Source organism: Aptenodytes patagonicus, chromosome 3, assembly GCF_965638725.1.
Source record: "Aptenodytes patagonicus chromosome 3, bAptPat1.pri.cur, whole genome shotgun sequence".
In the NCBI taxonomy this organism is placed as follows: domain Eukaryota; kingdom Metazoa; phylum Chordata; class Aves; order Sphenisciformes; family Spheniscidae; genus Aptenodytes; species Aptenodytes patagonicus.
The window spans coordinates 111,291,288-111,306,483 of NC_134951.1; the positions used below are offsets into that span (position 1 = coordinate 111,291,288).

Below are 15,196 nucleotides of genomic sequence, written 5' to 3' on the forward strand. Positions count from 1 at the left end.
TGAAATATTTACAGTCAAGTAACCCTTAGGGAAAGGAGAACTGAGGGATTCAGAGGAGAAAATATCCAACTGGGAGGTAGGAAAATGGGATACACAACTGGATTATTTTAGCTGGCAAAAAGAAACCTTATACCTCTAGCTACCCTTTATATTTTGGCCTCATATGCTGCACAACAGCATAAGCACTGCAGAACGTATCATCCTTCTTGGTCTAGGTAGCTTAGTTTCAAAAGGTAAGTCTTGAAACAACTATCAGAATGAAAAGCAGCTTGATAGTGTCACCCTTTTTTGCTGTAGTTGAGACAGCGCTAGTAAGGTTATCTACAGCCTCTCTTCTACACAAGAGAAAGAAAACTGGCAGAGAAGCACTATCTCTTGTTACACGGGCAATCTTTAAAGTTTAATGAGGACAAAAGAATTCTATTTGGTTACGAGAACACAAAAGTATCTTGAAGTCTTTTAAAATAAAAGCTCCCTCTGTGTGTGTCCCAGTGTTATACTGACCAATTTGCTGTAGAGCCTATCTAGAATATATTGCAGACACCACCTGGAGACTGAAAGCCACTAAGTTTTCCACCAACGTTTTAAACCCTCTATGTCATCCTGTTCTCCAAAGAAATTAAATGACAGATTTGTTGTCTAAATTATATGTGCTCATCTGAACGTTACCCCTGGATCCAAGGTCTCCAAGCTAGAAAACTCCGTATGGTAAGACCTGCCAAAGAAGATGACCTGAATTCCGAAGTTTGGAGGAAAACGCGTAACTTTTTCATAATAAACCAGTACTCAACGAGAAGGAAAAAATACCCATACACATTAAGAACACTGGATGTCTCTAGAAATCCTGAAAAGTACCCTGATTAAGAGCTACGCATTTGTTGGTCAGGTGTTTTGGTTTTGTTTCATTAAAAAAAAAGCAAAGTCAGCAAGTTTCTATATATAATAGATAACATGAAAACATGTTTACTTGTTAGGAATTGCATTTACACAGATGGCAGTCAAGTTGAGAATCGCTATTAAGCAGCAGCAGTTAGGCAGACAAAACACCCAAATAATTAAAATGGCTAGAGGCTGAATCACGACTAGAAACAAGACTTACTGACTTTTATGCATAAACATTTGAATTTTTTCCATCTCTGTATTTGAACAGTCTTCAAAAAAAAAAGTTAACAGACTCTTACCAGCTTCCTGTGAATTTAATACTTCTAAGGCATGCATCATGGCACTTGCGAAGACATTGGCATCTTCTTTGCTGCCAAAATTCAGACCATACACCTGCCTAGCATCCCGCCACTGGTGGAAGGTCTGTGTAGCCTGATTGTACTTCAGCCCTTTCGGAATGGCACAATTTATTACCACCTATAATCATAAAAAAGAAAAATTACTTATGTTTAAAATTGCTATTTTACCACAAGTTTCAGCTTCACGTAGATTTTATTCCCTAACCATGTAGGTTAACTCCAGCCCCCTGATCCACAAGATCACAATGTTGAAGCACATAGCCATTTCAATTTTAATTCCAATGTCACATGAAATCAGTGAAGAGAATACACAAGGGGACTAATGAGATATTTTGTATCAACTTTTGTAGCTTAAGCATTCTCATTTCAAATGACACAATGATGTTTCATAACAGCAGTGTAGTAATATCAACAGTTCTGACTTTTAGTAGCAGAGTACTTGGTGTGAATATGTATTTGGATTTCAGAAACTCAGTTTTCCATTAACTTCAGAGTACTTGTTAGAATTATGTTTTTTAATCAAGTAATCACCTTCTCACTGTGGCTGCTGCACCCCTAGCTTGCTGTGCTTTCAGTAGCAGTCTATGTGGACTTCTACTATGTATCACAAGGTATCATTTTGCAAGATCATTATGGCTCACACAAAAGGCTGTAAACTCAAGCTAGTAGGACAACCATTTATTACAAGCTACATTCCACTAAGAGGATCCCATTGCACTTGGATAACTATATCCTCTCACCTTTTTCAACTGAATAACATGAAAAAAAAACAGGTTTCTTCTCAGATGAACGCACAAAGATCATTTCATGCTCTTGGAATAAGTGTTTAATGACAAATCACACAGGAGATTATCAATCCATGCTTCAGGTGTGTGATAAATGACCAAGAACAGACCAAAAGAATTTTATGAAATGCTGGGAGAGAGGGAAACAGATATAGAAGCTTTCCTCAAAGAAAAAGATTAGATCTTTAACCCCAACCCAAGTATCACAAGGCAGAGCATATTTCAAGACAGAGTGCTAAGTTTGCCATTTAATCAAGATCTAATAACATCTTCATCAAGGAAATTAAGATGTAATCCTTGTTGCTCCTTCTCAACCTCTCAAAGTGGTAGATGATCAGCATTACCAAATGTCAGAAGGTTTTTTTTGAATGAACTGATCTGAGAAAATGAGAAATCATGCATCCAACTTTTCATAATATGGGAAGAGCTACAAGAGAACTGTTGGTACCTACGTAGACTGCAGCTAAGAGCAGAGAGTAGGGAAGAAGAAAAGTTCTTAGGCTGACACTTTGCCTTAAAGAGAATCCAATGACTTCTGTGTACACCACTAGCTTTTATATCTGTCTGTAGGAAGGAATGGTAAAGAGCCCACAAGGATATCGCCTTGGACGTATATAAAGTGCTTAGTTTATGGGGAAAAAGCCAAAATAAGCTTTTGCTACTTCAGTTCAAAATAAAAGTAAATTTTTTATTTACAGTTCCCATAATTTTACTGAAGACCTACTTCTTAATGTTAAAAACAATCACAAGAACAGCTTAAGGGGAAGAGAAGTTCTCTGGGGCAGAGGTACGACTGCTTATCATCTTAGTCTACTGTGCCTGGGAACATTTTGGCAAGAGCAATGGCCGTGCACCTGGGCTGGCAGATGGCCAGGGCATCCCTGCTGTTTCTGTGCTGCCGTACTGGACAGGCTGGAACTCCAGTGTGAACTCGAGTCAAAGGGACTGTGACCTGTGGATGAGTCCACGTGGGAGCAGGACACCCCGAAGCGTCTGTGGCCGTGGTCATGTTGTGCCGCAGCAGGTAGACCTCTGAAGGGATTGTGGCCCAAGGATAAGTCCATGCTGGAGAAGGTACACCTCGAAGCATCTGTGGCTGTGGATAAGGCCATGCTGCAGCAGGTACACCTTGAAGCATCAGTGGCTGTGCACGAGGTCACGCTGGAGCACCTCAAAGCATGTGGCCATGGATAGGCCCACGACAGAGCAGGTACAGCCCTGGAGGGACTGCAGCCATGGGTAAGGCCATGTTGGAGCAGGTTTACTTCTGAAGGGACCGTGGCTGTGGGTAAGGCCACGCTGGAGAAGGTGTATCTCTGAAGGCATTGTGACCCATGGAGAAGGCTGGAACAGGTGCTCCTCAAAGCAACTGTGGCTGTGGATAAGTCTATGCCGCAGCAGGTTATACCCCTGGAGAGACTGTGGCTCATAGGTAAGGCTCCACTTGGAGCAGTCTGTGGATAAGTCCAAGCCAGAGCCGGGGCAAGGGGAGGAGTTCACTGCAACGTTAAACGCTATAACCTGGCCCAAAGGGACCAGGGGTGGAGATTGTAATGGAAATACCTTTAAATTGTTGTAACCCAGGATTTGAGTTGCATGTTATAGAAATTACTACAGCAGGAACCACCCGAACCAATGGAGGAAGAAGCAGTGCCAGTGCAGCAGTGACCTGACCTGAGCTGGCTTTGGTGCCCAAAAACTCCACAGAACACACCACCTCCCGAGTGACCACCATAACAGATGGAGCCCAAAGTCAAGGACTAAATGAACTCAATGGGCATTTTGTGGACATTTTTCAGGGTTGGTCCATAGACTAAGGGAATGATACCTGTGTATTGTATCAAAGGATGGGAAAGGGGGTGGTGGTTAATGAGGATGTATTGGGTAGTGTGGGACCTGAGCATGACGTCAATGGTATGGAATAAGGGGTGGAGAATGTGCTGGTTTTGGCTGGGGTAAAGTTAATTTTCTTCACAGTAGCTAGTATGGGGCTGTGTTTTGGATTTGTGCTGGAAACAGTGTTGATCACACAGGGATGTTTTCGTTACTGCTGAGCAGGGCTGACACAGAGTCAAGGCCTTTTCTGCTTCTCACACCACCCCACCAGCGAGCAGGCTGGGGGGGCACAAGGAGTTGGGAGGAGACACAGCCAGGACAGCTGACCCCAAAGGACCAAAGGGATATCCCACACCATGCAATGTCATGCTCAGCATATAAAGCTGGGGGAAGAAGAAGGAAGGGGGGGGACATTCGGAGTTATGGCGTTTGTCTTCCCAAGTAACCGTCACGCGTGATGGAGCCCTGCTTTCCTGGAGATGGCTGAACACCTGCCTGCCCATGGGAAGTAGGGAATGAATTCCTTGTTTTGCTTTGCTTGTGTGCACGGCTTTTGCTTTACCTATTAAACTGTCTTTATCTTAACCCACGAGTTTTCAGACTTTTACTCTTCTGATTCTCTCCCCCATCTCACCAGGGGGGGCGGGGGGGGAGTAAGCAAGGGGCTGTGTGGTGCTTAGTTGCCAGCTGGGGTTAAACCACAACAGAGTCCTATTCCAAATTTTCAGATTCGCTTACCTGATGATCCTGAATCTTCCTGCCCACTACTCTGAATGTGTTGTTGCCTGTGTGATGATATATATGAACTCTGCTGAATCCAGTTGATCCACCAGCTGGTACCCATTTCTTATTGGCATCATCGTAGACCATTACAGCAGCTCGTGCTTGGCAGATACTCTGTTCACTGTTAAAATACAAGTATTTTAGAGTAGAACATAAAATTACTTATGGCAAATTATCATCTTTTTGGTTAACTTTTTTTTTTTAAACTGAAAATCTTGCAAGGAGTATTACTTTAACTTGCTGAAACATCCACCTTCCAAAATACAAAACCGCTAGCACTTTGACTTTTGCTTAAAGGTGTTCGTTCTGAAAAGTTGTGGTCAAGACAAACACACCTAACTACTAATCAAAGAGATCAAGAATAGATTTACTTTTTTTTTTTGCACTTTTTCCCCTTGCACATTTTCCCCCACCCCTTTCTCCTCACCACCGACCATGAAGTTTAATTAAATGCCATAACCACATAAAGTTTTCTGCAAAGACTAGAGAACAAAGAATCTGGAGTTGCACTAGCTTTGTACAGCTTACATTTTCCAGTGGCAATTACTTCTACGAGAAATGAGGATTGGAAGGCCCTTGCTCCTTTTAACATATATAGAAGAAAACACATACACAGGATAAAGTTCAGCACAAAAAATTCACCTACTCATAAATGAAATGCTTTTTGGTTTCGACATATTTTACAACAGTTGACACCTAGATGTAACATTTTTCTCCCTGAGAAAAAGTTCTATTGATTACTGAAAAGCACAATTTCATCAGTAGCTAATCCTGATTATGGCACTCATCTGGAAGCTAAGGTACAGCCTAAAGTTAAAAGGGAGTATAACATGAATGTCATCATATTAGAAACACAAGAAAGCAGAACATACCATAAACACACTATTTATTAGGAGAGGAGTGGGTGATACTACGCAAGTTGTCTTTACGGGAAATGTCCAGATGCAGACAGGAAATAAAAATAGAAAGGAATGATTTCTTATCAGTAAGTCAAATTCTCTGAACATACCACTCCAGCACATCCAACATTATAGAAAGCACATGATGCGTGGCTTGCAAGGAATGTGGCCTGCCATTCGGAAAACTGAGAAGGCTGAAGAGACATGCATTCTTCATAAATTATAAAAGGAAAGTAATGAAATATTTCTTCATATTTTATGAAGGAGGGAGAAGATGAGTCCCCCCCAGTCTTTCTTGGGTTTTTTCCATGGGTTTTTATTGGCTGGTTGGTTGGGGGGGGTGGGGTGTCTTTTGGGGTTTTTGTTGTGTTGTTCTTGGTTGTTTGTTGTTTTTTGTTTTTTTTAAAGACCATGCTGAATTTCCCAATATCTTATTTCCATCTCCCAGCACAAGAAAATTCAGCAGTGTGTCCAGCTGTTTTGTTAACTTTCAATACTGACATTTTTGAGAAAACATTGCATCAATTTCTATCACACTTTCCGTGACACTCCAACAATTAGAAAAGCTCTCAACACTGGGATGCTTTTCAAGGCTGGGGGAGAAGAGCGAATACTGAGATCATGTCTCTTATGCATGCGAGAGATTCAAGATCAGATGAGGAAATGTATTCTTAATTTTAAAAATGCACGTGTTCTAGTCTCATCACCTATTCAACAACTAGATCAGAATGGGATAACAGCCTCTAATTAGACCACCCTTTTCCTAGCCAGAAATTAGTTCAATATAGGGATGGTAAAATTATAATATGTGTGTATACAGTGCTTCTTTTCTAAGCATAGGTCATCTTCTAGATTACAGTTTTGACTGAAAGGACCACATCTGTTCCAAGAAGAAAGATTAGATACAAAGAAAATAAAATTAGTTAAAAGTTTCAGGTGTTTCACAGTCCCATTAAAAACATGCCACAGGTAAATAAGAAGGTTCCCTCATCTGAGAAGACAACAATGCAAGAACCTACTGAATTTCTTTATTTTTAGAGTATTTTGGCACACAACTATCTTAAAGTTCAAACCTAGAAACATTCTGTACTGTTCACAAAGTACAGAACAAACAGTAGTGTTTTTTCTAAAATGCATAACAGTTATTACAGAAAACTTCTGTAAAATTTCTGAACCCCAAACAAATTTTTGCTACATTTGAATTTGGATCTATCACAGACATGACAAACCATAGGTGACAGGACCTAGATACTGATTTGGAAGCAGAACCATGTGGTTTGCAAGGTTCTTGCCAAAAAAATAACTTCATCTCAATCATGTGTCAGACAGATAAAAAAATCATTTTGATTCTATTAAAAATTGAGACTATGAGTATAAGCTAATATGTTCCAATTACAACAAAGGTAGAACCAGAGAACGACTGAGTAATGGTACAGTGATCAGAACACTTAATTAATAGGACAGACCATCGAGTTCAGACATTATTCAGAGCATTCTCACTCTTTTTTGCCCTGCCATGGTCCTTCCACAGGCCTAAGTTTTTATAAAAGCTCTGGTTTTACAAGATTTTATTTAACATAACAAGAATAAAAACATACTCATTTTAGACCTATTTGGTATTCAAGTGGCACAATTCATAAGTGCAAATAAGATGACCTTGAGTAGAATTTCTAGCTTTTTTTAAACAACTGTTAAACTATTTTTAGTTCCACTTCTCAGGCTATGCCTTATAACTGGAAATATTACACAAGTCTAGATCTCAAATATTTCATGCTCCATTTAAAATATAAAATTCTTTAATTTCCTTAATAGCAGGGGATTATTCTTAACCATATAAAGGTACAAGATGATTCACATACTTTAAAAAAATGACAAATACAAACAATTTCCAGTTGACCTATTCAATCATTACACAATAAGCCTTCTGCCTTCATTTCACACAAATCCTGTAACTAAAATTTTAATGTTCCAGGTCTATAATTTTCATATCCAGGTACCAATCTGAAGGTGACATACTCCCCTCCTGCCAACAGTTCCCACCACCCACTACTTTGTTTATCAGACTGCAGCAGTAAAATGGAAAAATGAAGCTATCTCTATCAGAAACAAATTAAATCATCATGGTGTGCTAGCCTTTTTCCAGGGTTCAATAACTGTACATTACTAGACATAGGGGAGATTAATTCAATTTCTTTCTCTTAGTAGAAAGTTCTGCACTCTGAAGTGATTACTTTGTTTTGAAGAAAAGCATGGAGGCAGAAGCTTTAGCAAAGAGGAATTTTTATGTCTGCTCTTTAATGACCATTTGATAGTTTAATATTTGAGTATAGTATATAGTATATTACAGCAATTAGACACCATAAGTCTCAAAAAAAATTTTGAGACTTTTCAGAAATAAGATGCATACCTGAACTCCACTAACCTCAAAGGGCTACACCAAATTGAAAATCCATGCTATTAGCTCATGACTATCTTTGACAGGTCTAATGAAAAACAACGTTTAGTTTTCTTTCCATGATCCACCTTTTCCTAGGAAAATGCTGAGTTTAACATACAGACTGTTACTAGAACCTGAGCCAGTGCCCTCTGTATTCCTCTACTATATATGAACTTAAACTTCAGTTCAAAGGAGCAGGAGCTAAGCGAATCAGAACAGTGTCATTTACCATATTTCTTACTCTTCAAGCTTATTACACTTCCCTGCTGTACTTCTAGCAGGAGACAGGTCTTCAGTGATCTCAGGATTTATACATAAACTCTTCACACTCCACGGGGTTTTCTGCAGTACACGTCCCTTAGACTGCAGGAACTGACGGTAACATGCAAGAAGATGATTTATTTCATTCAGTGCACCAGAATCACTTTGGTCTCATCAAACACGCCCTTTTTTTTTTTTCTTTTTCCTTTTACAGACAGGTTACTTTAGCACTAGTGGGAAATAAACAAATTGTCTACATTCATATTGCAAGAGAAAAGGAAAAGGGTCTTCATCTATTTGCCATATCATTAGACCTTCAAAAGCATCCTACAGGGTTTACTTGCCTATCTACAAATTTTCCTTTTTCTGGTGTGCTGTACTGGTGTAATGGTTCCAGAAACCATTACACTTGGATTAGCCTGCAGCTTCCCAACATGAGAGCTCATTAGGGGATGAGAGAGAATGAGCAAAGGGATCCATCTCCAGCTTCAAATGCTACTGCCAAAGGCACAGCTGCTCAAAGAACTGATTGCTAACTTATTAGGGCAGTAGGTTGGGGAACTAAAGTGACAATCTAAATATTAACTAAGAAAAATTAAGAAATTTTCTGTTCCCAAGTAAACTTACCAAACTAAGTATATGAAATTATATGCAGAAAAAAGGAACATTCATAAAAGGGAACATTCACGCAAAACAGTGCTTACCAAAACTTAGGAAACAAGGTGTACAAGCTCTCTTCCCAAAATGTAAAGCTTGATAAATAGTTGGATAAATATATTTTAGGAGGAGTTCTTCTCTAGACAAAGATGTAAGGCTCTGATTGTTAAAGCCAACCATTATTCTGGATAAGTCCACCTACAGCAATACCATATAAAGCCAAAGACAGGGTGGTTGTTTTTTATTTGGGGTGGAAGAGTGGGGGGAGGTCTGGCACTCAAAAGGCTCACACAAATAACCACAGTAGTAATGAATCATAAGTATGAGATTATTCTTATGGGAGAATACACTTTCCTCCTCCAGTGATGAGATCATACAGAAAGCTCAAAAACCATAGCAAACTGAACCCTAACAGACATCATTCTTTCGCCCAGATGGAATCTGTTCATTCTTTCACATCCCAAGTTCTTAAGCTCAGTGCACAGTGACACCAATGCAGAGTCTGCTGACCTAAGCCTTTTTTTTTCTCCTCTCCCCAAAAAGTGGATCATTGGTTTTCCTCTCTCAAGAACTAAAAAGGATAAACAGATTTAAATGATCAAACTCATATGGAAAACAGCACGATTGCAGACACAGAAAAGATCATTTAAATATACTAACAAGAGCAAGGAAGAGCTGTAATTGCTCTGATTCTCAACCTTTAGTATTTTTGTCAGTGATGTAACAATGAGGTTTTTTGAAAATCATATCCCACTATCACTTCTTCTGGTGATTCAGGGGTTTTTTGCTATGTTCTCAATTTACAGAAACATAACAACATGTTCTTAAATGTGCAGTCTTTGTGGGGCAGAGGAATGGAAAGAGACGCTGATTCATCAAACGCCTGTTTAGGATTTTCAAACCATGTGGCACAAAGCTAGAAAGAAACTTCAAACATTTCCAATACTAACATCTTAAAATACACATTTCTAAAAAGCAGCTAAATGCTGGTCCAGATATCAAATTTTATATCTTGGCAGTGGTGTTTTGTAAGATGATTTTCCCTGCTTGTTCCTGAACCCTGACTGGCACATCACAGTGAAAATGTGCTTCCCGCTTCACTATTAAAAAAACCAAAAACAACCAACAACAACAAAAAAAAACCCCACAACATACCGTGTACTATACCACTACTTTCTATTAACTAAAACAGACACTTTGTAGACAAAGTTGTCATGTATTCTAAGCTGCTCATTTGGCTTAACTCAGTAGTTAAGCTACTTGTTAGTATCTTAAAGTTAACATAAGGATGTTTCCAATGCCCTCAAATATGCTCCTCACATTATGGTCTGCTGAGAACCAGACTGAACTCAACTACATACATTAATTTTTTTTTTTTTGGGGGGGGGGAGTAGGGGAAGGGGTTTGGATTTGTTGGGGGGGGATGTGAGTGGGTAGAGCAGAACTTTGGGTCACTTAAGTTTTTAACTCGTAATCCACTGCTTTAATTTTACTCATTTTCTGAACTTTAGCACTTTAGCCGAAAGCAAATCTCAGAGGAAGCTGAGTATAACAGTTACCATCTCCTCCTGCCAACTAGACCGGCATCCACGCCACCAACAGGACATCATGAAAAAATATAATCCATTTGGGCTCAGCAACAGTTAACATAGTAGTTCTTAAAATAAATTAATTTTCTCTGTAACTCATCCTCAGATGAAAGGTAAGAACCTCAACTTTTGCTGCATTACTAAAACCTAGCCGAATATGCTGCTGCAAGGGAACATTACGTGCTTGGTGCAGCAGAAGGAACTACGCTGTGCTATGCCACTTGCATCCAGCTTCAAATGATGTGGCTCGCCCACTCCAACACTTCAGCTAGTACAGAATTTAGTTGCTATCCAGGTTTTAGAATAAGACTAAATTGAGACAACCAGCTGACTTATCTGACTGGTTTTCAGCCAGATTCTTCTTCTGACACTATAACCCCCCCGAGGACAAGAGCGGTTGTTGATTTCTTCCAGCAGGTCAAACTCAAACAAGAGCTGCTGTTCAAATGGAGGGTGAATGCGGAGGGAGTAGTTCCAGATTGCTTCACTAACAGCTCTCCTGCTAATGAGTTAGTACTTGCCTGTGCCTAGAAAACTTTTGATTGATAACTGAGAGATTCATTCATCTCTCCCACTTTCTCATCTCTGATAACTGAGAGATTCATTCATCTCTCCCACTTTTTCTTCTCGTGAACTACTCAAAATACAGATTAGCTGCAACATCAGAAACCAGAGGGAAATCCTGTATGGGAAAGTCCCAACTGGAAATAAAACTACTACTGCTGAGGAGCAGGGGAAACTGAATCTAAACACTGGGATTAATAGCCGGCAAAGGAAAGGTGCTTTGCTTTTGACACAGAATTCTGCAACACTCCATTCCAGAGTTTTAGTTGGTACACAGTTTCTTGAAGCTAAACTTTCTTTGCTCAATGAGCACCTTCCACTGAAAGAAAATTGCTTTTCATCTCATGTATAAAAGCATTTAACATTAATTTAAGAGCAGTCTGCTCTTGAAGCAAGTGCAATTTACAGAATAAATTTATCTTGTTGCTATAAATCTGTTCCTTCACAATTTTGCAGTTTTAGCTTGCTCCATAGCAGCAGGTGAATATCAAACAGGTGAAGGAAATCATTGCAGGGCACTCAGGCAGAAAAAGAAATATTATTTACAACAACAGCTTGATGTCAAATGAAAGTCTACTTTTCACATAGAATTACCAATTTATAACCCTGGAAATTTTTTTCTTAACATTGTTTCACATGCCATATTTAACATAAGAGTATTTCATACAATGGACACAGTAATTTTGAGTTGGCAATTCAATATTGTCTCTAGGTTTGTCATATGCTGATTCACAGAAAAATTCACCTATTCTTTTCATTAAGAATTGTTCTTTCAGTTTGAAAATGCATGCTGGAGTCAGACTGAAACGCTCACAATCTAGAATACTCTTCTAGAAATACTCATCATCTTAAGATTTCTCTATAAATTGTTTTTCAAATGGACAATAACACTTAGAGAAAGCACATAAGCTGAAACAATCTGGATGGGAGACCTGAGAAATTGGAAGAGAGAATGGGTTCTAGCCACAGACAGTGCAAAGAGTGGCAAAAGCCACTGAAGTTACATGAACATTTCAATAGAGGAAGAGTACTGTAAAGTTTTGAACCATCTTAGCATATTAACTGGTGTTGTATTGGTGGTCCATTGTAACAAAGTGATAGGCGGACTTCAGAGCAATTTGACGTCAATAAGTGCTAATCCCTAATCTATTCACACTCAAAGGGAATCAGGGATATCTAAGAGAATATGACGACAGTCAAACCAAGAAATAGCCACACTACAAAGATGAACCTCAATAAAAACAAAGGATTGATAGGAATTAATAATAGCAGACTGAAAACCATGGATTTTGAATAGCATGAATCTAGTTATATTAACAATGGCTAACTGTGTATATAATATGCAATAATATAATATGCTATAATATTAATATATTATTACATATTATTCTACATACGTGACTAATCTTTAGTCACAATCTCCATCCTAAACTTAAATTCATAAATACTCTCTGAAGTCAACCTTCCAAGTTTCATCTCAAACTGAAGATGACATTAAAGGTACCTAGCATGTATACATTTCAGGCAAGGAACTATTCAACCAGTACAAGAAGTAATTTCTCAAATCTTAAACTAAAGAGATTGTATGATTACCTTAAACCAGGTATCAGTTTTCAAACAGGAACAGAAATTAAAGTCATTTAATAGACAAAGGAAGGTGTGTTTTTTTAAGCAATTACCTCAGCAGACAAAAAGGAATGACCATTTGCTGTCTTGTTTTTTTTAAAAAGAAAGAGTAAAATTCTTAACTTTTAGCATCCATAGTACGCATTTCCTTCTGTAAAACCAGAGATGCTCAAAACTATTATCTAAAAAACCATGATCCAACTCAGGACTTCATCTCCATCACTTAATTTTCCATAGGTTACCTGCTAACCTTGATTTTTTTTCCCTTTACTTGTTTGTATTACTGTACTATCCAGATATTTATCTATTTTTGTGTCTGTTAAGAGAAACAGTTTTTCACAGCTTGCACTTCAGGTTCAAGGTTTTCCTTATAGCTGATTTGGATTGAAAAAAATGCAGCACTAGAATATTATACGTGTCCAAAAAGCATGCTCAGCCTTGGTACAGACAATACTTTGGATGCTTAAAACAGAATGTGAGGTTTTAAATCTCAGTGAAGAATTTACTTTGAACATTCAGACATTATAAAGTTTGTCCAAACTTTACTGTCAAAAAAAAAAAAACAGGTTCACTTAAAATTCCAAGTTATGAGATGGAGAAGAGCTTGGATATACTGGAAATTTATACACAAGATTTGGTCCTTGCCTTGTATGTAAACCTAGTGATAACTTCATCGAAAGACTTTATTAGTAGCCTTCATTATTTAGCTTTGAGAGAAGATTTTCAATGAAGTAACCTGCAAATGACAAAAGCAGTATTTTCCCAGCTTCTTCTAGAATTTTCTAGATTTTTCATCCTATAAAGGATCATGAAGATTTTTTTCAATAGATGTTTCCAACAGATGTTTTGAAAAAAAAAAAAATCAGAACTACACAGTGGCTGGCTATTTCATTATAATGCAATTGCACTGCGGGGGGGGGGGGGGGGGGGGGGGGGGGCAGAAATCTTTTTAGCCATTATTTTTATACTGGTTAAAAAGTCTTACATTTAGACTCCATAGAACCATGAAATAAGATAATTCAGTTTACGCTTCCTCCATGCACTCATTCTTGTTTTCTTTTATCCTCTTACACAGGGTGTTCTTTTAGACATGGCATTTTTGGTAATTTATCCAGATATTTTTCCTGAAAATACTGCATTGTTATAATCAAATCCATTTTTCCACTAATTCTTCAAACACATTTCTCAAGGGCATTTACTACTTTACTTACACTAAAAGGTTATGCAGAATCTATGCAGTAATTTAAATAGATTACGTTTCCTCAATGCAGATTCGATACAGTGGCGTTGCAAGCCAAAGGTTTTGCCACAGTAAGGTTAATACTGCCTGAATAGCGATTTTACTCAGCAGTAAAACAGGAGCAGAAGACTCCTACCATGATCTTTCATCCATCTCAAGGCAGACTTTTATCAAAAATCAGTTTCTTGGTTTGTCTACCTTTTGACAAAGCTAATGGAAGACAAGCTCTACAGCACAATCTGGGAATGAACCAATTTGTAAGCACCAGGGTACGCTGTAATTGAACAAAGCTAACAGCCATAAAATCAATACCTTTACTGAATAGGAACAATCATGACAGATTTAAAAGTTCAAATCTTCTAACTTAAAAGTCTTAAAGACCAGGTCCAAAAGCTAGCCAGATACATTACTTCTTTCCTATAAATAGTCTCTTTTTGATGGCTTGTTGCTTTCCTTGCTACAATTCCATGAATCTGAGCCCAGTCATACTGTGGAAAGCCTTTTTAAGTGGGCATGAAAAACAACATATCTTCAGCAACTAGACTGGCAGTTGACTATTTCCTGTGAAAAACCACTTAACATACATTTCCTATCTTCTGTATGTATTTTAACAAAAAGTGACCTTATTATGTTATTTCTTAAGCTTTTGACACATGGTACAAATCACAGCTTTCAGAGTCCAGATTCCCCGGGCAATCTGAGTTCCCAAAGGCACGCTGCAACAGAATCCGTCATTACATTACCATCGCTGCGGATCATGTAACTCATTTTACTTTCAGATAAAGAATGCCCAACTCCCCCTGGAATAACAAGATAGTAGCATTTTTACATTACCTATTTAATATAATGGCTGCTTCTGATGTAGAGAGCTGTGTAAAGGGAACATGGCTGATCTTTGATTGAGACACTATAGCCCCAGTGTTAATATATGAATATGCAATTCACAGTTCATTACAAGAAAGATTCTTGTATGAAGTGTCTTTCTATTACTTAATTTCACCTAAAAATATGAAAGTAAAAATCATATTTTGTTAATTGAGCACTTGTTTTTAAACACCGAGTTGACATTAACATGAATTAATCAAGGAAAATGTGGGTCCACTGCAGAAATGAAACAGGTTGTTTAGCACCAAAGGACACAGAAAAGGGTACATGTATTTGCCTCGGTCTCTGCTGGCAAGTTTTGTTCTCAGACTTCCCAGGTCTGCATGAGTACTGGAGTACTACCTGCGATAGAGGAAAATTAAGTTAGGGGCCCCAGTCAGACAAATTGGATAC

The 15,196-nt window shown here is 38.3% G+C and overlaps 1 protein-coding gene across 6 annotated transcripts in view; it reads right to left on the reverse strand.

Moving 5' to 3' along the window:
- The window catches only part of ENAH (ENAH actin regulator), a 102,828-nt gene that overhangs the window by 51,380 nt on the left and 36,252 nt on the right, over positions 1-15,196 (reverse strand). For all 6 annotated transcript variants that reach the window (XM_076334657.1, XM_076334655.1, XM_076334660.1 and 3 more), the window contains exons 2-3: positions 4,601-4,766; positions 1,182-1,359 (exon numbers count right to left, since the gene is read on the reverse strand). In XM_076334657.1, coding sequence (XP_076190772.1) covers positions 1,182-1,359; positions 4,601-4,766 — 344 coding nt within the window. The remainder of the gene's footprint in view (positions 1-1,181; positions 1,360-4,600; positions 4,767-15,196) is intronic.